Below are 22,827 nucleotides of genomic sequence, written 5' to 3'. Positions count from 1 at the left end.
TCACCGTGGCTCCAGGTCAGCCGGGAGGCCCGACCGCCTGCATACTCGGGGGACCCCTGGCGTAGTGCCTCCCCTGCCCCACTCCCCGGTGCCTCTTTCAGGGTCTGCCGAGTCGAGGGGTTGAGGTCACAGGCCCCAGAAAAAAACCCCAGCGAGGGGCCAGCAGCCTGCACACAGGTGTATCTGGGGAAGCACGTTCTATGCAGAAGGCCGAGACCTTGCTCGTCTTCATTTACCGAAAAGCACTTTCAAGCGCTGTAAAGACTACACTTTGCCGCAGCTTGAGCTCTGCCAGTGGGAGTGGTGGCCTCACAGCCGACACTCACATGCCGTGTCAGACGTGGCCGTTCAAAAGTGAGTGCACTGTGGGAGGCCTGCACTCTGGCGGGTGCCCTGCCCTGAACTTGAACTGTGTTCAGTTACTGGCATCTCCCACCATCCGCGGCCTCTGCCGTGCGGATGGCTGGGCTCTTGGGGGTCTGAGACCCTGGTCAGGCAGCCTGTCGTCTGCCCTGGGTCTCTGGTGGCACGTTGGCCTGGCCCGGGGGAGCACTGTGGGAGCATTGCGGCTCCAACATGTCTCACACCAAAACCTGGACTAAACCCTTAGGAATGACGAAAAACGAACGTCAGGAACTGAGCTTGGGCTAAGAAGGGACCCAGGCCCCACCGAGTCTGCCCAAGAGGGAGATCGTCAGGTTCCCTTCCTGTGGCCTGAATCCGGAGGACCAGTCCCGGCATTTGCAGGAGTGGACGGGGGCCTGGCTCAGATCTGGTGGGGGGGGGGGTGGTTAGGAGGTTGTCTAGGGACAGTGGTGGCCGGCAGGCCTGGGCACGGGAGTCCCTGGGATGTGGTTCCAGGTGGAGGTTAGCACGCGGCGCTGTGCAGGCGCCAGCCCGGGGCTGCCCGCAGGCGGATGCTGGTGTACAAGGGCCCAGAGGGGGCAGCCACGCTCCCCTCCCCCTCCCGGCCACCGGCCTCCAGCGCCCTCATTCCCTGCGGCCCCTCATCCTGGGCCCCGTCTCCTCTCGCCCGCCTGTGGTCAGACAAGGCTGCCAGGATCAGCGTCCCTGTCATCCCCAGGGACGCTTTGCTCCTGAAGATCGCTCCGCACGGCGTGTTGGGCCAAAGGGGGTACGTGTTGAGGATGCGGAAGCCCAGGTAGTCAGGCTGGATGTAGGACTGACCCAGACCAGAAGTTGGTCCCGCCCCGGCCACGGGGGCCTTCTGTGCAGGGTGTCCCCAGCTGGCTGTGGGGGCCCCGGGCCTTCTCTACAGGGTGTCTGTAGGTGGACCCGCCCTGCCCCCCGTTGGCTGTGGGGGCCCCAGGGTGGGGCCGGCCCTGGCTTTATGAGGCGCCTTGGGCTCCATCATTGCCACGGCAACCGGGCCTTTGTTGTTTCTCAGACCTGGGCCGAGTGAGCCCGTGATCCTCAGTCTTGCCTGGACTGTTGACCAGGAAGGAAGTGGAGCGGGTCCTGTCTCCCAGCAGGGTAGGTGTCTCCTGCTTCTACTGTGACCAGAGAACGCAGAAGCGTAACCTGTGCGCATCCCCAAGCAGGACACAGGATGAAACAATGATTCGGGGGCTGTCAGGACCTGTGTCAGGTTTCAGAAGGTCACGTTTGCCAGGCTGTGATATCACAAACACGCAGGTGCGCCCAGGACACCCTGTTCAGAGAGCATGGTGTGATGGTGTCTGTCTGGCAGGGGGCAGGGTCACCGTCCACAGTCACACTGGGCCAGCGCAGCAGCCTCTGCTCGAAGCTTCTGTGAGTCGGCCATGTTTGTGTTGGGGACGTGGAGGTGACGATGGCCTTGTGGGAGCATTGCGGCTCCAACACGTCTCACGCCAAAACCTGGACTAAACCCGCAGGAATGATGAAAAACGAACGTCAGGAACTGAGCTTGGGCTAAGAAGGGACCCAGGCCCCACCGAGTCTGCCCAAGAGGGAGATCGTTAGGTTCCCTTCCTGTGGCCTGAATCCGGAGGACCAGTCCCGGCATTTGCGGAAGGAGTGGACGGGGGCCTGGCTCAGATCTGGTTGGGGGGGAGGTTAGGAGGTCGTCTAGGGAGTGACGCCAGCACAGGCTCCAAGGCAAGAGATGGCCGTTAGCGGGGGGGGGGGGGGGACGACGTGGCTCCAGGCCGAGGAAATAGCACGAGAAAGGCCAGGAGCGAGAAGTGAGCCGAGAAACCTTGTGTGCCCAAGCTGTGAGTGTGCGTGTGTGTGGTGTATGTCTGTGTCGTGTGTGTGTGTCTTGTGTGCGTGCTGTACGTCTGGTGCATGTGTATGTCTCTGGTGCGTGTGTTCCACGTGTATGTGTGCTCTGTGGTGTATGTGTGTGGTCTGTCACGTACGTGGTATGTGCGGTGTGTTGCGTGTGCACGTGTGTTCCGTGTGTGTTGTGTGAGTGTGTGGATGGACGTGTCCGCACGGGTGTCTCCATACGAGGAGCCCACGTTAACTGTGCCATCTGGTCCCGGCAGGAGTCAGGAGCCCGTGCGTTTGTTGGTAACTGTGTATTTGTCCTGGTGAGAACTGCTGGAATCTTCTGAGAGTGAAAAACCAAACCGGAAGATCCAAGGGGGTGTTCGAGCCGAGCACCTGCCCCGCCAGGGGGCCCGGGGCGAGGCCCCTGCTACCACCTGCAGCTGCTCTCTCCAGACCCCCCCCCCCCTCCAGCTCACCAGCGCCCACGTGACTGGCGGTGCCGGCCGCAGCCACTCCCGGTGACGGTAAGCGTGTACCTCCCGCCGCGGCTGCTTGGGCCGCGTGCGTGGTTGTGACCTCACACTCGGGCCGCTGTGGTCCTGCCCCCGGGACCAAGGCTGCGCTCGCCCCCCGTGGAGTGTTGCTCTTGGTGCCACTTTGAGGTCGGCTGCAGGGAAGCTTCCGGGGGGCCTCCGAGGAGTGCTGCTGCGGCGCCCCCACGTGCGCACTCTCAGTCCCATGTTCCCGTGACACTTTGGCTGTCTCTGTTGGGGTTCAAAGTAGTCTCAGAGCGTGAAAACTCGCTCTGCTTCAAGTGTTGCCAAATCCAATGCCAGCTGCAACCTCAGGGTTTCCACACGTCAGCGGTGCCATTTCTGTCCTGGGAAGCCCCGTAGGATGCGGCCCACCCTTGCCTTCCACGGGCTCCTGGGCCGACGTGCGCCCTCCCGTGCCTTCCCTGTGCCCTCCTCGTGTCCTGTCCGCACCCCGTCGCTCCTTCGACAAGATGAGTGCCGTCGCCACTGCCATCCTCCACAGCACTTCCGGTTTCTCCCACGTCCCTGCTTCACCTCCCCGGGCCGAGGTCTGCGGTTACGCCCTAGAGCCCACCTCCCCGTTAGTGGGGTTTGGTTTCCAGAAGCATCCTTCCCATTGGCCGGTACTTCCATCCAAATGTTGTTTTCACGCAGGAATCGTGTCGTTCGTAACACGGTGCCTTTCTGTGCTCCAACCCCCGGGGTGCTGGCCTCGCCGTCCGTGTGGGATGGTCTCTGTGGTCCCCCAGGGGTCTCACTGATCAGGTAAGCCCTGCATGGCCCCACACCCTGAGAAGAGGGGCAGAAATCCGCCCTAATGAGGCAAAGTCCCCAGGACCCTTGGCTCTGCCAGGGGCGGCTGTGATGTGGCTCACCTTCTCCAACAGCCGGACACCTGGCCAGAAGTGGCCACGGCTCCCTCCCAGCCCCTCAGCTCGACCTGGGTGTCCCCAGAGTGCCCAGAGACCCCAGAAGTCCCTTGGTCAGCAGGCCTTTGTTCTGCAGCAGGAACGCGGTCTCTTGTTCTGTCCTCAAGGGAAACTCGCAGAAGATTCCCTGAGGATTTCGGCACACAAAAGTGTCGCGTTGTCACAGGGTCTGCTTTTCCTGCAATCTTTTCCTCGGTTTCCCTGGGGGTGGGGGTGACCCTCCTCCCGTCTTGCAGATGGATCCGTGCGGCCGGAGCCAGAGAGGGGCCCTGCGGGAAGCCAGCAGGAAGCAGGCCTCGCCCCACCGCTGGTCCAGAGTGAATGGCTGGTCGTGGCCCCTGCACACCTTCCAGGCGGTGGCCTGGACCATGCTGTTCATCTTGGCCTTCGCCAACTTCGGTATCTTCGTCCCCTTGCTGCCGCCTAACTGGAACTTGGTCATCTATGGTGTATCCTTCACTGTGGGAGCAGCGCCTGCTGTCCCAGGGAGGCTCCCCGCGGGCCCTGCCCCAGATCTGGCTCGGGGCCCTGCCACGCCTACCAGCTCCCGCTGCGACCCCTGTTCTGCGACCCCGCTCCTCCTCTTCACCCCAGACACCCGCCACGGCCACGCTGCCTGAAACCTTACGTTCGTTCTCGGTGTGGCTCCCTGGCTTGGGGCCGGGGCTAAAAGCACAGAGTGTCTGCTGCTCGCCTGCCGTCAGTGCAGGGAGAGCACGCCTGGGGGCCAGGGCTGGAGGGGCTTTGGGGTGAGGCAGGCAGCCTGGACGACCGGAAAGGGTCGCAGAGGGGTCGCGGGGCTGGCTCAGAAACTGAAGGCTGAGTCCCAGGGATTCACATGGCATTCGTTCTCAGGGTCTGGGGTGCCCCATGCGGGCCCCACTTGTCTGCAGGTCTGCAGTAGGCTGGGTCAGGCGGGCTGGCGGGGGAGCCACGCCAGGGGTGCGAGGAAGACACCGATTATAACCGTGTCCCTCTTGCGACAGGTGAGTCTGGTGGCGGGTGTTGGCTGTGCCTGGAGTGGCCGAGGCCAGAGAGAAAACCCGCCGGCTGTTAGGAGCCACATAGGCCACAGTGGGGACTGTGAACCCCGTGGTGGCCTTGAAAGGAGGCTCCAGACGTGTCACCAGAGTAGGCTTTAGGCCAGGTGGGCGGGCATCAGAGACGTACTTGGGGCTGGCGCGCAGGCCCCCTGGTGGAGCGTGGCAGGTGCAGCCGAGTGCTCCTCCCCCAGCCAGGCGGGCATTGCCAGCCTTGCCCCCTCCTCACACCTCACTCTGTGGGTGACGGACCTCAGTTTCGCCAGCGCATCCATGCTCCGGGGGCCACCGCTGGCCAACCCCACCAGTGAGCCTGGGCGTCCCCCATGGCCTAATGTGCAAGCCTGCTGCCCCCCCAGCGCCACGCAGCCCCCGATCTGGCCGGCCTCCCCCTGTGGGGCCCTCAGGGTGTCTGATCCAGCGGCACAGAGCTGGGAATGTGGGTCCTGTGTGTCCGGATGCAGCTGCCCCACTTCTAGGCCTGTGGCCCAGGGTTGACGACGCTAGGTGGGGCCTGCAAAGCCAACATCCCACGCCCCACATCACCCCGTATAACTTGTGTCTTTCACACACAAGAGGATGGGCAGAAGTCGGCCAGCCTTGTAGATTTCTCCACTGGTCCCCAAAACCTGCTTTGTTGGGTTTTTAAAATTCAGAATCCAGGCACAGTTCACGCTTTGCATGTGGCGAGGGGTCTCCTCTCTCTGTCCTAGCACGAAGGCCAGCAGTGCCCGACCCACGACTTTCCTGGTCAGAGTGGCACTCTCACTGGGACTCGCACCACAGCGAAACATCTCCCAGTTCTGAGAGGGAGCCCTCTCTCGTTCTGGGAAGAGAAGCCCTTAGTGTCGGCAGGGGCCAGCTCCGGGGAGGGCCAGTTCCTGGCCTCCTTGCTGCCTCCAGCTGCCCCTCTATCTGTATCCTAACCTCCGTCCCTGACTGTGGGTTCGTTTGCGTTCTGGGTTCTAATCCGTTGTCCCCCTTCTCCCTTCGCTGTGGCTCAGCCTGTTCTGGGGCCTTCTCAAGCTGCCTCGTGTTCTCTGTCCAGGGAGCACTCTGAGAACTCACCTGCTTTCGGGCCCAGAGGGCGCCCCGAGCTCACTTGCACACCCTTTCTCCCAGGAGCCCCTGGCTGGCCCGAGTCCCAGGTTCTGGCTGGCTTCCTTTCCCCTCAGGCTCCGCAGCGCTTGGCCACCGGGGGGCGCCAGCGTCGTTCGGCGCTGCAGGGACTGCTGCCCCAGGAGGGAGGGCAGGGTCTGGGTTGCACCTCCAGAAGACACAGCAGAGGAGGCGGACCCCTGGTTCCCCGCTGACCTCAGCGGCCAGCTTCCCCCACAGCCCTGCCCCTGTGAAGGGCCCCGGAGGGTCCCTGTGCTGAGGGACTGGCCTCTGACGTGACCCGTCTTAGTCCAGGAGCCTGCGCCGTGGCCAGGCGAAACCCCTGGTTAGGTTAGCCTCAGTGACTGCAGGGCTGGTGGGGGGTGGTGGGAGCTCTGGGGGGCGCCTCACCCCTTCCTGCCGCAGAACCGGAAGGACCCGAAAGGAAGGTCGGGAGGGCGTGTGTCCTGGGCTGGCAGAGCTGTGTGTTTACCAAACACAGATTGTCGCTAAGGGGATGGGGCCTCGAGGGCAGGGCCTGGCCTTCTGCCGCTGGAGACCTCCTACCCTGTGCCTTTTACTTTTTGTTATTCTCTGCAACCTGAGAGACACCCATAACCCGGGCATCTGAATGTGGGGGCAGAACTTTGGTGTGGTGCCCACCTGCTGACACTTCTCAGCCAAGTGGCTGACGGAGTGAATGGCCAGGCAAAACACGGTGGCCTTTTGCTCACCCGTGTCACTCCCACGGGTGACCTGCCTGAACCTGTGTTTGTGCTTAAGGGGGCTTGCCTACCACATGGCGGGGGGCTGCCCCTCTGTTCCTGGGGGACACGTTCTGGTAGTGGCCTGGCCACGGCACCTGCAGGGTTGGGACAGGAGGGGAAAATCAGGCTCAGGTCAGGGGCCTCGCTGCCTCCAGTTTGAGGCTAGAGTGCAGGCCACGCTGCCCCTACACTGTCTCCAAGGGCCCCAACGCCTCAGTCCCTCCCCCACACCTAGCCTGCCTGTTTCTGATGCGAAAGAGGAAGGGGCCTTCCTGCCGCACCTCTTGTCCTGGGCCGGACCCCTGTGCTCAGGACCTGCTCCCGCTGCCCCAGTAACCACACAAACAGTGCTTGCCTCCAGCCAGCGCCTCAGGCTTCAGGGAGCAGGTGCAGGGAGACCGTGTGCCAGCACACTGTTGGTGTCTCCAGCTGTGATGGCAAAGCCTGACCAGGCCCCTGACCACCTGGCCGCGGCCCCATGGATGGAACCCTGAATGGAACAGCAGAGCAGGGGAGGGTCAGGCCTTACCCAGCCCTGCAGGGTCCGGTGGCCACAGGAAGGGCCTTGGTGTCACCACATCCCTTATGTGGCACTGAGGGATCTGGTCAGTCTCGTGCCCCCGTGCAGGTCCCCCAGGGCCTGGCTGGTTCTCAGCCACCCTTCCACTCACCCCTGGCATGGACACCAGCTTCCTGGGCTGATCCTCATGGCCCTCAGCTCATTCTCGCCTGCCCTCCTCCCCCAGCAGGGCTGGGTCCCCATTGCCTCCATGCCGTCATCTGGCAGCCTGAGTCCTGGGTCTGCACGTGGTGCCTAGAGGCTGGAGGGCGAGGGAGGAATGAGCGATTTGGGCCAGAAGCAGCCTCCCACTCAGGCTAGTGCATTGTGGAGGCAGGACCCCGCCTGTCAGCCCCAGGCCCGTGGAGGCGGAGGCAGAGGCTGAGGCGGAGGCGGCTGGCAGGTCTGAGGAGGACCCTGAGGGGGCTTCCCGTAGGACTGAGCAGTAGCCCCAGCCCCCTGCCCCGAACCCCCACCCCTGTCAGATCCCGGCAGAACCCTGTGCACCGTGGCCTCGCCTCCCAGGCTGGGTCATTTCCCCCTGCCACACCCTGGAACCCAGCCTGTAAACCCTGAACGCTCCCATTCAGCACCGGTCCTGGGAAGCAGGGCAGGGCTGACAGGGAGGCGGCTTCCACCTCTTCTGTTTGGTTTCCAAGGAGACAGACAGTGTGTTGGCCCCGAAGGGGAGGAGGAGGATGGGAGCCCGGGGACTGGTTTTACCCTGGGTGCCACGGCGGGAGTGGGTCCAGAGAGCCAGAGGGGCCTAGGGGCGAGGAGAGACAAGACAGGACCCAGATAGACCGTGCAGACTGGCTGTGTGAGCCCTCCCTGCTCCCCTCCATTTTTTGATGATACACTGTCTTCTTCCCCCGACGCACGTGCTCTGAGCATCTCTGCTGCCCAAAGAACCCCCACGACTTCGGCACCCAGCGTGGTGGCCGCTGGCCCCTGAGGGCCTTACCTTGCTGCCTTGGTGAAGCGTGGGGTCCACGCCCTCAGGCCGCAAGCAGGCGCCTCCAGGGTCCTGCTTCTGGTTTGAGCGGGCACCTTCGCCGTGTTGACCAGGCCTGGCCGCACGTTCCTTGACACACTCACGCCCAGGTGACGGGTGGGCTTTTCTGTTTCCACTTCGCGGTCCACTTGCTTGCAATTTCCATCGATCCTGCTGAAACCAACGTACGGCTCAAGAACTACTCGCAGCCCGTACCCACCTTCGACCCATCCAAACACACGCATGTCATCGAGAACCAATATTGCCACCTGTGAGAGGTCACCGTGTGAGTGCCCAGCGTGTGGGGGCAGGCAGCCCCGAGGGCGCGGCCCCTGCCGTGTGGACCCGTCCCCTCCCCGTGCTGTGCACAGGCAGGTCCTGCCCCGGCCTTTCTGTTTCCATGCAGCTGACTGGTGCTGCTTTCCTTGAATGAGCAGCAGTGGCCCCGAGACACGCAGGACCCCTCACCCATCTAGGGGCTCAGATGAGTCCCAGCCCTCCCACCGGAACCCCACCTGGGCTAGTCAGAGCACTGAAGGCTCAGCAGGCAGCCTGGGAGGGAGGCCTGTGGCTCAGGATGGGAGCTGGTGGCACCGTGTGGCAGGCGTGGCTGAGGGAAGATAACCTGCCTGGGGCCTGGTCTTCCCTGCCACCTGTCTCTCCCTTCTGACCCTGTCTTCCTCCTGCACATGCTGCTAATGGGCTGCTCATGTGAATTCTTCCTTCTAGGAACAAGAAGGCTAAACACTGTAGGGCCTGCAACAAGTCTGTATCTGACTTTGACCACCACTGCAAATGGCTTAACAACTGTGTAGGGGGCAGGAATTACAGGTGAGGGGCTGGAGGGGGAGGTCCGGGAGGGAGGGGCAGAGTCCTGGGGGAGGGAGAGGGAGACCCAGCAGGGAAGAGGGATAAGGGCATTGCAGGGCGGGGGCGGGGGGGTGGGGGGTGGACCTAGAAGTGGGGAGGGGTGAGGTCCTGGGGGAGGGAGAGGAGGTCCTTGGCAGGGGAGAGGGGTGGGGTGCTAGGGAAGGGGGAGGTGGGACTTGGGAGGGGGGAGGGTGAACGGACTGGGGGAGGGAGGGGGATTGGTCAGGGGGAGGGGGCCCAGAGAGAGGGGTCCTGCAGGCTGGGGGCCTCATGGGTAAGAGGGTGGGGGCCACAGGCAGTGGGGGGAGTCCCGTGCTGTCCCCAGCACAGCGGTCCTTAGCGTCTTTCTGTTCTCCTTGTCTGGCTCTGAAATGTGTTGGCCTGGAGCCCCTCCCAAACGTGGAGGCCCAGCCCCATCCAGAGGGGCTCAGGCTGAGCTGACTTGTCCTTGGCCTGCTGGCCTGGACCCGGGCACTTTCTCCCGGAGGCCGTCAGAGCACAGAGGATGTGGGCCGAGGCTGCACTGGGAGCAGGTGTTCAGTCCTGCACGGGCTTCGCCAGGACCCCACGTGCTAGGGCCCAGGCTGTGAGTGGCCAAGAAAGTCGCAGGGGCTCTCCCGGTTAGTTCAGAGTGGCCTTCGCCGGCTCATGGCGCTGCAAGGGGTTCCACTGCTCACCCACCACTCATAGCAGGTGTGCTCCGTGCAGCCTGGTCATGGAGCCCGGTCCAGGAGGGTTATGTTCCGTGCAGCCCGGTCATGGAGCGTCATGCTCCGTGCAGCCCGGTCCGGGAGGGTTATGCTCCGTGCAGCCCAGTCATGGAGCGTCGTGGTCTGTGCTCCGTGCAGCCCGGTCCAGGAGGGTTGTGCTCCGTGCAGTCCGGTCACGGAGCGTCGTGGTCTGTGCTCCGTGCAGCCCGGTCCAGGAGGGTTGTGCTCCGTGCAGCCCGGTCATGGAGCGTCGTGGTCTGTGCTCCGTGCAGCCCGGTCCAGGAGGGTTGTGCTCCGTGCAGCCCGGTCATGGAGCGTCGTGGTCTGTGCTCCGTGCAGCCCGGTCCAGGAGGGTTGTGCTCCGTGCAGCCCGGTCATGGAGCGTCGTGGTCTGTGCAGCCCGGTCCAGGAGGGTTGTGCTCCGTGCAGCCCAGTCATGGAGCGTCGTGGTCTGTGCTCCGTGCAGCCCGGTCCAGGAGGGTTGTGCTCCGTGCAGCCCGGTCCAGGAGGGTTGTGCTCCGTGCAGCCCGGTCACGGAGCGTCGTGGTCTGTGCTCCGTGCAGCCCGGTCCAGGAGGGTTGTGCTCCGTGCAGCCCGGTCACGGAGCGTCGTGGTCTGTGCAGCCCGGTCCAGGAGGGTTGTGCTCCGTGCAGCCCGGTCATGGAGCGTCGTGGTCTGTGCTCCGTGCAGCCCGGTCATGGAGCGTCGTGGTCTGTGCTCCGTGCAGCTTGGTCCAGGAGGACCATGCTCCGTGCAACCCAGTCAAGAAATGCTCCACTTGTTCAGGTTGGACAAGTGTTGCTGCTTTGAGCAGAAGGAAATGCAAAGCTGTCATGATTAGAAAAGTCTAATGAGAATCGGGGGCCTGGGAGCCCCCATGCCGCCCTCTCCCGTACAGAGGAGGAGCCCCAGGCCAGCTGGGGCTGCCTCCTCAGGGTAGCAGGGCTTTCTTCTCTCCCCCAGACGCTCCTCTTAAGGCCTTGGTGCCACAGGCTGGTGGCCTTGAGGTCTGGTCAGCCGTTGGGGACGGGCGAGGGTTTGTGGCCCTGCCACTGAGGAGGACCAAGCAGACCGGGCCCCAAAGGGCACACAGGGTGGAGTTCCGAGGTCCTGACAGTGGCCTCCGGGCACAACAGGCTGCAGAAGTTCCTGGTGGGGACGGCTGGGCCCCAGGAGCCCTCCTACCCACTGGGCAGTGTCAGCAGCAAGGAGTGTGCACAGAAGTGAGTGAGGGCACCGTGTGTGCGGGGGTCCTGGTGAGGGCGTGGCCACCCCTGTCCACGTGGAGTCCCAGACTCCCTCCTGTCCCTTCCACCGTCAGGCAGAGAAAGCAACAGGAAATGACTGCATTTAGAAGACGAGTTGGCCAAAACAGTTGGCAAAGTGTGATAAGCTCCTGAGAGGACGTGCCTTCATGGGGAAGTGCCCGGACTGGGCGCTGAGGCACCACAGACGCGGGAGTCAGGGACGACAGCGACGTTTCTGGCCCCGAACGTGCAGCTGGAGTGGCTTTGGCCCTCACCCTGCCGGGAGGGCCGCCTCTGGCCGGGTGCCAGCAGCAGCGGATGGCCGAGGGCCTTCTGCTGAGGGTGAGCCCGCCGGCTGGAACAGCTGCACTGCACATTACAGGCTCCCCGGGGACCAGAGCCAGGTGTGGGGCCAGGCTTCTGCCCCCTGCAGCTTGGGGACACACAGGACATGTGCCCTCCAGGGCCTTCGACAAGGGGCCACAATGCAGGCTGCCCTCCACATCCATGTGACCCTTTGAGGACATTCACATTTTAGCTCTCTGCCTAAAGATGTGTTAAAAAAAAAAAAAAAACAAACCTCAAGATGTTCTGGAAAAGAATAACGGAGTCAGATAAATTTCAGCTGGAGAAAAGACATTGATGAAGATTGAAAATGCTAAAGAAACGGTTTCCTTAAATATCACCACGGTAGAAAGCCCAAAGGAAGACCTTGCAGCAGAAGCTTATTCCAAGAATTGCTGACCAGAATTTAATTTTTGGATGGTTAGATCATTCTCTGTCCTGAGCACAGGCAAGAGGACAGGAGTGATTCTGGTCTAATGCCAAAGCACAAGATGTCACTTGTGCACAGAAGTGTGCACAGGCCCCTGGAGGGTGTGTGGAGATGATGCACCGTGGGCCGCTGGCCGGCCAGGTGCCTGTCCCAGCACCTCTGGCCTTCCCGACCTGCTGGGCTTCCATGCCTCTGGATGGAAGCACAGCACCCAGGATCCCGTGCAACATGGGGGGCAGGGGTGGTGGTCCCGACCCCGACCTGGTGGAGCCCTGGTGAGCGGTGGCGGCGTGTGGAGGAAGCTGCGGGCGGCCCGACCTGCTTGGAGCCTCTGTGTACCCACCTGGGAGCCAGGCCGGGCCCTTCTCACTGCCGCGTGGGGGTGGGAGGGGGACAGAGAAACTGGAGGTGCCCTCAGGGCGTCCCCTGGGGAGCTCGGGTGCCAGGAGACAGGAAGAAGGCTGGGCCTTGGGTTCAGGGTCAGGGGCACCTTGCCCAGCCCTGAGTCTGGCTCTGCCCCCCGCAGATATTTCTTCTGCTCCTTGGTCTCTGCCTCGGCCAGCCTGCTCTGCCTGATCACCATCCTGCTGTACATCTTCATCCAGTACTTTGTCAACCCGGAGGTGCTGCGCACTCATCCCCTCTATGAAGGTACGGGGTGGGGGTGGGGGCTCCTCTCTGGCGCTGCTTTCTCTCGGGTCCCTCGTGGTGGTAGCCTCTCCCTCCAGCTGTCTTTCGGGGAAAGCTCTCCCTATGGGGGGTATCAGTCTGGCCCGCCCCCTAGCTGGTTGAGCTGCGGGGCCGGGCAGGAGGGCAGCAGCCCCCCAGGCACCAGAAGGCAGGTTTGGGGCCCGGTGCCCATCACCCAGTAGTTGGTCTTGGCAGGGAGCAGGGTGGGGCGGGAGGGCAGGGCTGCCTGGGGAAGGTGCCGGGTGGTGTGTGGCTGCAGGTGTCTGCTGAGCGGCTCCAGGAGCCTGGCCTTGGGAACACATGTGCCTCAAAGGTCTGCCCACCACTGCCCACCCTCCGGGCCTGTGACCATGACCTTATTTGGAGAGAGGGTCCTCCCAAATGTGATTAAGGATCCTGAGATGATCATGGGTTACCCGGCAATGTGTGGGGTCCTGGATCTAGTGAAAACATCCTTATAGGAGACTGGGGGGACATGGGCACAAGCCCAGGGGTGCCTGGAGCCCCAGAAGCTGGAAGATCCAAGGATAGATCCTCCCCCGTGGCCTTGGAGGGAGACGGGCCCTGCAACAGCCTGACATCGGGGCTTCATCTCTGCTGTTGAAACTGCCTGGTCTGTGGCCATCGGTCACAGCAGCCCTGGACACTGATGCAGGGAGGACCCCAAGCAGAGCACCTCGTGTGTCTGTCCTGAGTGGGGATCTCAGCCCTCAGGGTGCAGAGCAAAGCTTCCTTTCTCAGTCCAGGCCTCTCTCCAGAGCACGTCACGGCCATGCCCTCTTCCTGGAGGGGCACCATGCCCTGTGCACCTTCACCCCCAGGCCCGCACTGCACCTGGGCTGGATGAGCCCTCGTGGGATGGGCCATCTGACCTGCACCTGCTCCGGAGTGTATCCTGGTGATTTCCATGGTAAAAGGGAACAGTGGGGTCTCAGCGAGACCCGGCCCTGCTCAGCGGGAAGAGCCACCTGCGCTCTGCACACAGCCAGCTGGAGGCCTCCGCCTGCCATCCTTCCTGACAGTCTCCACACGCAGCCTGAGCAGAAGGGCTGGCCGGTGACCGCCGCCTCAGAACAGTCACCGGTGGGCACTGGGGCTTCCCCGCAAAGGTCCTCCCGGCCACGGGGCCTCTCATCGCCCCAACACACTCTGAAATGTGGCTCGCACGTGGTAAGGGGCAGCCTCAGTGCACCCGAGTTCCATGGCACGTGTCCTTACTTCCTCCCAATGTGGGCGTCGGCTGGGCCCTCGCTGCCACACGCTGGCAGGACAGAGGGCAGCCTGGTCTCCGAAGGTGCTTCTCTCTGGGAACTTGCTGGCCCCGGAACCATTGTGGATGTGCCGCACATGATTGCCTGATGACTGAGGCAATCTCCTGGGTTTGCTGTTCCAGAAGACTCCATGGGGCTGCTTACCCGCCAGTTCCCTGGGGCACTTTGCTCTCATTGGTGGGAATCATCAAGACATTACGGCTGAGGGGACAAGCATGTGGCCGGCCACCCCATGGTACATCCGGCCTCATGCACACTGCGCTGCAGCCCCCGAGGCGCACAGCGGGCCTGGCGGCCACTTTTCCATGCCACATAAGGGACTGGAATCAGTACCTCCCAGACTCTGTGGTGGGATGAGAGCGTTTCAGCTGGATTCCATCTCCATGGGCCTGCCTGCAGATTCCTCAGTGCTTTCCTCACACTTAAGTTTGGAAGTGTCAGCAGCCCTCGGGGCCCAGAGGACCACATCCTGGAAATGTCCCAAGGCGCTGGCTACTGCCTTGCAGTTCCCTGTGAGGGCGGCTGACTGAGAACGGGGAGGGCCTGGCACAGTGGCATGGCCCTCGGGACAGGGTGGGGGTTCAGCCAGGCAGGGTGTCAGACTCTGTGACCCGGACCCTTAGTTATCCTCTCCCAGCCTCACCTTCCAGACCCGTAAAGTGGGGCTGCGACACCCACCTCAGTCAGGGGGCTGCAAGGGCACCTGGGCGAGGTAGGGCACACACTGGGGTGGGGAAGAGGCTCCCTCGGGCTGCTCACCCTCCCCCACCTCCCAAGGAGGGGCTGGCCATGCCCCAGGTGCTGGATGCATGCGCGTCTCCCTTGCCTCCGCAGACGTCTCCAAGGACACTTGGCTGCTGTTCCTTCCTTTGTTCCCTGTAAAGACGAAGACCCTGGTGGTCCTGGGCATTGGGGTGTTCGTCCTGCTGCTGTCCGCCCTCAGCCTCCTGCTACTTGGACACCTGCTCATCTTCCACCTCTTCTTAAGTATGTGTCCTGACCCCCACTCCAGTCTTTGTCCCTTGCGTTCCAACATGGCCCAAGACAAGGTCTGCTGGCCCCTGCTAGAAACGAGCACAGCAGACAAATCACAGGCAGAGACACCCCTAGAGGGACAGCCGGGCTCATTCTGCTCTGAGGCCCGCAGAGGACACGAGAGGGCCTAGGAGTAAGTTAGATAAGGGAGCAGAACGTGTGAGGCAGGAACAGGCACCATTAAAAAAAGAACAGGGGATTTAGAGAAGCACCAAGTCCTAACAATGAAAAATAGTGAGCCAGCGACAGGGTATCTGCTGACCCAGCTCGCTGCAGGGACACTGGCCGTTTCCTGGAGTCCACGCAGCACTGCGTGCAGCAGGCTCCACTATGCCGTGGCCCAGGGGAGGACACGACTTCTCTCTGTGGCCTCTGCAAGGGAGAAGGTGGCAGCGGGGGCCCTATGTGGCTGCCGGAGCAGGTCTGGCACAGGGAGTGTCCTCAGCAGAGCCAGGGCCAGAATCAGCACCCAGAGCCAGCGGTGGGTCAGCCCAGGCCCTTATCCTAAAGCTTCCACGCACTGGCCAATAGGGACAAGGGTGCATTTGGGGACAGTGCCCCAGCTGCAGCCTACATGACAGCCGGCAGGTGGCAAGCTGGGCAGGTCCAGAAGTCCACTGCGGCCACTCAGGACAGATGGATGTGAGACTGGAGAATAGGCCCACGGGACAGATGGCCAATGGGAGAGGGACCAGAGGGCCCCAACCCAAGCAACAGGGAGGGTGGTGGTGCCACACTCACTGTGGGGGTAGGGGAGGGAGACGCACACGGAGCTTATGGCTCAAGGTACTGTTGACAGGGTATCTGGACAGCAAAACACAGACTTCCAGAAAAAGTTGGATTATTAGCTATTGTTACAGTAAACTTACCCTGCTTGAAGTAACAGAGTTATCACCTTGCAGTCTCTGTGGGTCATGGGTTCAGCATAGCTTCGCTGGGTCCACTGGCCCTGCTCGGCCACAAGGCTTCCGCCAGGTGTGGGGAGGGCTGTGGTCTCATCCGACCGGGACCCACGTTTAGGATCAACGCCAGGGTGTTGGCAGGCCAGTTCCTGGCCTCAGTTCCCCGTGAGTTGTTGGCCGGTGCCTCTTCCCACCAGGACACTCCAGCACGAGGGGGCAGCCGGCCTTTTGTAGCCCAGTCATGGAAGTGACGCCCCTCACCTCTTATGCAAGGCGCGGGGGCCACCCACTCTCCAAGGGACGGTGTGATGCAAATACCCTGAGGTGGGGGGTGGGGGCTGCTGGGGGGCCTGTCGGAAGCCGTGGGCAGCTGGACGCCCCGTGTTGAAGTTTGGGGGAAGGACATCCTGACGAGGCTGCAGCACGAGCGGAGTGCAGCGTTGGTGAGGGCAAGACCTCCCAGGAAGACGCACGGATGTCGGGGTGCCAGCAGCAGGAGTGTGGGGAAAGCCTCCTCCACACGAGCGGGGGGACAGAGCATCCCAGAGACCAGCGGCCCTGGCTGCTGTGCTGGCGCCTAGTGTCGCCGCGGGGGGGGGGGGGGGGGGGACATGGCAGACGCTCATTCGGTGCACACCGCACTCTGGCCTCCCTCCCCAGCCACATCTCCTCTCGCTACTGTCAGATGAAGGCGTTTACACAAAACTCAGGACGAGTGTGAGCTCTGGGGAACACACAGTGTGTACTTGCCACCCGATGACGATGGCAGCCATCCCTGCAATCCCTGCAAGAGAACGAGTGTTTTCGCGAGCGTGTGGCCAGGCGCAAATGACGCCCTGACGCAGGTTCTGGGGGAGGTGGGAGGACCAGTAAGAGCCAGGTGGAGTTCAGCAGGAAGCCAAAGCAAACACAGACAGACGCACTTGTACACACCACCCAGGGAAGGGAACGGGCTCCACGCGGGTGTGGGGGCAGCCCACCCTCCGTCTGCTCCTCCAGCTGCGAATAGGCTTCTGTGGGCGGCCCTTCTCCCTTTCCAGAAATAATTAGAAGCCATCTGTCCTCGTGTTGGTTTTGGGGAAAGAGAAGTGGGAGGATTGGTGCCTCTGCTGAAGCAGGCACAGAACCCGTTTCGTGGACGGTGCTGTCTGTTGACAGACCTGGGTCTCAGATGTCCTTTCAGTGACCCGGGGTGCTTCTGGCACAGTGCCGGAGCCGGCGTCCGGGTCCACACTGGCTTTGCGGGCCTGGAAGGCTGCAGGGCAGCTGTTCCTGGGACGGGGCGCCAGCAGCCTTGGGGCTGTGACGAGCTACCGCTTGCCTCCCACAGGCCAGGTGGGCCCTGGGGTGGCCATGCAGCAGCCTCCCGGCGCCCGGGGTTAGGAGGCAGCTCCCGGCACCCTGGGGGGAAGCCCTGGAAGACCGGCTTGTGGCCTGTGGGCCACTCTGCCCGCCTGCGTAATTGTAACTGCCCGTTTCCGCCTTTCTCCTCTCTAGTGTTCAAGAAGTTGAGCACGTATGAGTATGTGACACAGAACCGCTGTCAAAAGACTCCAAAAGTTCCAGCAGGGAGGAAAGAGCTGTCCTTCAAAATAAGCACGCCACAGGTAGCGGGTGCCCCTCTGCTTCACCATCTGCGCTATCCGGGCCTGGGGCAGCGCCCAGTGTCACCTTGCAGCTGGGACTTCTCAAACACAGTCCTTTGCTTCTGTGTTGGCACAGTCCTCTGATCCCGTGTGTGTGTGCACGCGCGTTGTGTGATGCAGTGCAGGTGTGTGTGATGCGGTGTGTGTGCGTGTGCGTGTTTGGTGTGAGATGCACTGCATGTTTGCACGTGTGAGTGCATGATGTGTATAATGTGATGCACATGTGTGTGGTTGTGTGTGCATAGTATGTGATGCAGTGCGTGTGTGTGTGGTTTTGTGTGTGTGTGTTTAGTGTGAGATACAGTGCGTGTATGTGACTGAGTGCATGTGTGTGACTGAGTGCATGTGTATGTGTGCATGTGTACATGGTGTGTGTGTGTGCAGCACGGTACATGTGTGTTTGGTGTGTGGGAGGATTTGTACGTTCACTATCCACAGAATCAAGCCGGCAGGGCTGACTCCTTTTAGGCCCATATATTAATGCAGCTGCTTCTCATCAAAATTAAAAACATTTGCTTTTCAAACGGGTGCCATTAAGAAAATGAAAACATAAGCCAAAGGCAGAAATATATGCAAATCATATACTTGTGTCCAGAATATATAAAGAATTCAAAATTCCATTATAAGAAAAATGACCCAGTGTTTTAACTTTTTAAATGGGCAAAAGATTTGAACCAACTGTTCACCAAGGAGGATCCATGGTGGCAGATAAGCACATCGACATCATTTACCACTAAGAAAACACAAAACCACAGTAAGATACCATTACACACCCATTAGAATGGCTATAATCAAAAGAACCAACAATAAAAAGCGTTGGTGAAGCTGTAGATCGAAAGGCTCCTACGTTACTAGTGCAGACACCAAACTCTATCACTTTGATAAGCAGTGTGGTGTTTTCTTAAAAAGTGAAATGTATACTCACCGTTGAAGTCAGCAATCCCACTTCCAGTTTCTTAACTATTAGAAGTGAAAACACAGGTATTCATGTGATGGGTGCTATCCCCCAGTGAGATCCTTTCCTAGGGCCCAGGAGACTGAGGCACCATTACTCAAAATTAACTAATAACTGACTTGAATTGTGTATAAGACTAAGCCCAGTGTCAGCAGCTTTTTCACTTTGTGAATTTTTATCGCCCACAGCAAGCAGATGACGACCGGAGTCCATCTGCACGTAGGTAAATGTGTAAGCTTACTAGAGTTGTTTTATCTGTCTGACAAATACTATATGCTCTCAACAGTCTTGCTTTAAAAAGTCTTCATGACTCCAAGGTTACACAAATGTTCACATTCTTTGCTAGTATTTTCACCAGTTTTATTCGCTTTGCTTTTTGATTTCCAAGCCGTCCTGAATTTGTTTGCGTGTTCACGGAGACAGGGGCTAAGGTCGTTATGTCGCCCTGAGCCAGCGCCGCACTTCGCCCAGGACCTGGTGCCCCGGGCTCCCCCGGGAGACCCTCTTCCGGCCGCGCCTCACCCTGAACGTCCGGCAGGGGAACGCCCTCGGCATTCTTTAGTTTTCATAGTTGACAATTCCTCCACGTTTTTAGTTTCTGTGTAAATTTTTAAATAGTTTTCGTGCAGTTCTGAGGAAGGCGGAGTTCGAAGTGGAGTTACAATAAACATTCCCTAGAGGCGGGAGGGAGCGGAGCCGCATGGTCTCAGCTCCACGCCCTGAAACTGCCCCGGAAGTCGGTCTCCCCCGGGGGAGCGGGCCGGAAGTGCCTCAGTTCGGTGGTGCTCTCGGAAGCTCGGTCCTCGCAGAAACGGGTCGGGGGCGACTCCCGTGTTCCGGCGGAGCGGGGCGGGTCGCAGGGCCGGTGCCGGCTCGCGACGGAGGAGCGGGAATCCCTCCAAAGAATCCGCTCGTTCCTTCTGCGTTTGTTTCCTTAGACACCCGGTGGCCATGCTTCTGGGAAAACCCGGGTCGTTTGGGAGTTTCACTTGAAGCATCGCCTCACTGCGGTCCAGGTACAATCTGAGCACATTCCCCTCACCCTGACCGGCCTGGGGGCCAGCCGCCTCTAGAAGCAACCGAGGCTAACCCCGTTTTCGGGCAGTCGGTGTGGACGCCGCGCAGGAACTGGGGACCCAAAGTCGCTGGCCGCCCCACGCGCTGCAGTCACTGCTGGCGCTCCGAGGACTGTCTTCCAAGTTCCGTTTTAGTGTTATTTTGTGAGTTATACTCACGATGCTTTGTTTTTATAAAATTGTAATCACATTGTTCAACTCTTGAGCCCCTTTTAAAAATTCCATATATTGTGGTGCCACTGGGTGGCTCAGGCTTAGGTTAAGCATGGGACACTTGGTTTCTACTGAGGTCATGATCTCACGGTTTGTAGGTTTGAGCCCCACGTTGGGCTGTGTGCTGGCAGCAGTGAGCCTGCTTGGGATTCTCTCTGCCTCTCTCTCTGCCCCTTCTCCCCAAGGTCTCTCTCTGTCAAAATAAATAAATAAACTTTAAAAAATTCCATACGTTGTGGACATAGTTAAAAGAAAAAGAACCATAATTTTTATGAATATAAGTTATTTCATCTTTGCGAGGGACCATATTCCTCATTTCTGGAATGTTATTTCTTATTTTCAATCACTATAGTGTTCCCTTCTCCAACTGGAAAGTGAGCTGCTAACCTTTGTATTGAAAGGTCGATTGTGTTGAGAGACAAGCCCTCTCAATGCGCTGGGCCGTCTGTCACAGTGGCCTCTCTTTCCTGCAGAAGTGTCCCTAGTTTGACCTGGACACTCACAGCCTTACATGTTAGGCAAAGCCCACTGTCAGAATGTCAGCTCCTAGAGATCAGAGAATATGTTTAAATCATGTGGCACTCCGCCCACCCCCCAAAAGAAAAATCCACTCAGTAAGTGCCTGTGGAGTTCCATGATGTAAATCACTGGTATATTTTAGGGGAGAACTTAGTGTCGGACTCTCTAAGGTGCTTCTCTCTAATAGTAGTTATCAGGCCAATTTGTTGGGAGTATTTCCTCTGGACCGTTAATCTGCTGCGAAAGCAGGATCACACGTGTGAAGATACTTCTTGCCTAATTCTACAGGTGTTGTGCTCAGCTAATGTCCATCAAGTGGCTTGTATTTATTTTCTATTGCTACGTGGCAAATTCCCACAAATGTAGTGGCTTGAACTAAGACTCGTCTGAAAGCGCTTGTGGGTCACGTGCCTGGCAAGCTCAGCTGGGTCCCTGGCTGGTGCCTCCCAAGGCAGCAGTCACGGCTTACAGGTCAGCCCTCCCTTCTGGAGGTTATGGGGACGAGTCTGCTTCTGGGCAGATTGAGAATGCCGATGCAGCTGTTGCTTTCCCGCTCTTGCCACGTGGCCCTTCTGTCTCTAAGTCGGTAATGGTGGGTCTAGTCTCCTCATAGTTTAGATCTCTCGGACCTCCTCCTTTTCCTCATTTCTCAGTTTTTAAGGATTCGTGTGATTGCATTGGACCTACTTGGGTAATCAAGGACAATCCTCCGTTTCCTACAGTTGCTGCAAGGAATGAGCACAAAGTGACAATGCCGTGGTCTCCAAGGCAGGTCACTTTGTCCATTTGTAACTGAGCTCTGCTGCACCCACAGACTCGGGCACGCAGTGGCCCAGCGTGGGGGCGCCGCAGCAGGAAGAAGCACCCCTGTGGCCTCCCGCCGGCAAGCAGTCATAGACCTTTACGGGTGGCGCTCCTGCGCTGTGTCCTCCGTCGTGCAGCCAACCCGAGGGCACACGGACGGCCTCCCAGGAGCTGCTGGCTCTGAGGCTCCGCAGACGAGCATGTCACGATGGCGGCCAGTGCATGGAGCTTTGCAGCTGTCGGCGGCGCTCTCTGAGCTCACTGCACAAAGCAAGGCCCTTCTTTGCTGATGGGAGTCTGTCCTCCCTTTTGCCCCATCCCTGTAGAGAGCAGCGCAAGGAGACCCCGCCGCAGCCGAGGTGTCCGGGTCTGTGTCCCACCATCGCCACGTGCCGGGAGAGCTCCCCGCTGCAGGTGAGAGCCGCCGGGCACGTGAAGGGTCTCAGGCTGCCCCCGGAATGAGGACAGAAAACGCTTGGGATTGCTTGTTTGATTTGAAGCATTTACTCGGTACCCGGGCATGCTACTCATATGGGAACAAAGGTGGAGGGAGAAGACAAGAAAAACTGACAGAAAATATTCTTAACTTTAGGGCTTATAGTGTGTGTGTGTGTGTGTGTGTGTGTGTGTGTGTGTGTGTGTGTAAGGGGAGAGAAAGAGATAAATGCAGTGCAATTGGGGTGTGCTAAGACTGAAGTGGCATCCGTGTGCTTTAACAAAGGGTACTGATGTCTGTGTCCTGCTGGCTTTGAAAAGGACCAGAAAATAAAATGATGGATGGATAGTCACGTGTTTAAAAAGAAATATTTACAGCAAAATTTTAATGATGATAGGACCTGGAAATTGAGTGTGTGGGCATTCTTGTACAATCCTTTCCACTTTCCTGGGTGTTTGAAATTGTCCATTCTTAAAAAAGTGTTAGGGAATAACTATAGGCCACAGACATGGAGTAAGGGGTGTGTGTGTGTGTGTGTGTGTGTGTGTGTGTGTGTGTGTGTCTGTTTATGTCTGCTCTTCACAGATTGAGACTGAGGCAAGAATGTCCACCTCAAACTTCTATTTGACATTTGACTAAAGTTCCAGCCAGTGTAATACAGCAAGAAATACACAGACATATAGATTTGAAAATGAAACTGTATTTATTTGCAGGAAACATGCTTCTAACAAATCTGCAAGATATATGGTAGAAATAATAAGATAGCTCAGCAAGGTGGTAGGATACAAAATCAATATAATAACCCCAATTATATTTCTGTATACTAACAACGAAAAATCTCAAAATGATATTAAGAAAACCATTCCACCTGCAATAGCATTGAAAATGATAAAATAAAATAAAACAAGCACCAAATGTATGTACTTAAAGCTACAAACTATTGATGAGAGAAACTGAGCACAATCCAAATAAACGGAAAGATTTACAATATTCGTGGACTGGAACGCAAAATATTGTCATGATAGAAAACTCCCCCCAAAATTGATCTACATAATTACCATGATCCCTATTGAGTTTCCAGCAAGCTTTTTTCTTTAAGGAAATAGCAAGCCAGCCCTAAAACAGATACAGAAATCCAAAGGACGTAGAGTGACCGAAAGAATTTAGAGAAAGAAGCAGCAAATTGGAGGACTTACTCAACCTGACTTAAAAATGAACTATCGGGCTACAGTAGTCGGCACAGTGTGGGCCGTGAGGGTGGTGTGCCCAGTGAGGGGAGACATGCAGGTCAAGGGAACAGGATAGGAGGTCCAGAAATAAAACCCGATCAGTGGGTGTTAGAGGTGCCAGGATAATCCAACGGGGAGAGATGAGAGCACATTCAATAAACTGTACCAGAACAATTGGATGACCGTCTGCAAAAAGAGAGGCGGGGAAGAGCTTAATAGCTGCTTCACACCATACACACAAGAATAACTCAGAATCAGTCACAGTTCTGAATTTAGGGGCTAACCTATAACACTGTAGGAAGAAAACGG

The 22,827-nt window shown here is 59.0% G+C and overlaps 1 protein-coding gene across 1 annotated transcript; it reads left to right on the top strand.

Annotated features, from left to right (window-relative positions):
* The first annotated feature begins 10,597 nt into the window (after positions 1-10,597).
* On the top strand, positions 10,598-19,757 carry LOC147583971 (uncharacterized). Its single transcript, XM_086674838.1, has 6 exons — positions 10,598-10,612; positions 10,713-10,872; positions 11,221-11,309; positions 11,793-12,393; positions 14,538-14,690; positions 17,138-19,757. The coding sequence occupies exons 1-6, from the start codon at positions 10,598-10,600 to the stop codon at positions 17,368-17,370; spliced, it is 1,251 nt and encodes a 416-aa protein (XP_086530964.1). The 3' UTR covers positions 17,371-19,757.
* Positions 19,758-22,827: the final 3,070 nt, after the last annotated feature.

Source organism: Puma concolor, chromosome A1 (genome assembly GCF_028749965.1).
Source record: "Puma concolor isolate L17-30 chromosome A1, mPumCon1.1.hap2, whole genome shotgun sequence".
Taxonomy (NCBI): Eukaryota; Metazoa; Chordata; class Mammalia; order Carnivora; family Felidae; genus Puma; species Puma concolor.
Note: the sequence above shows the minus strand (reverse complement) of the source record. Positions and strands in the feature narration are given on the sequence as shown.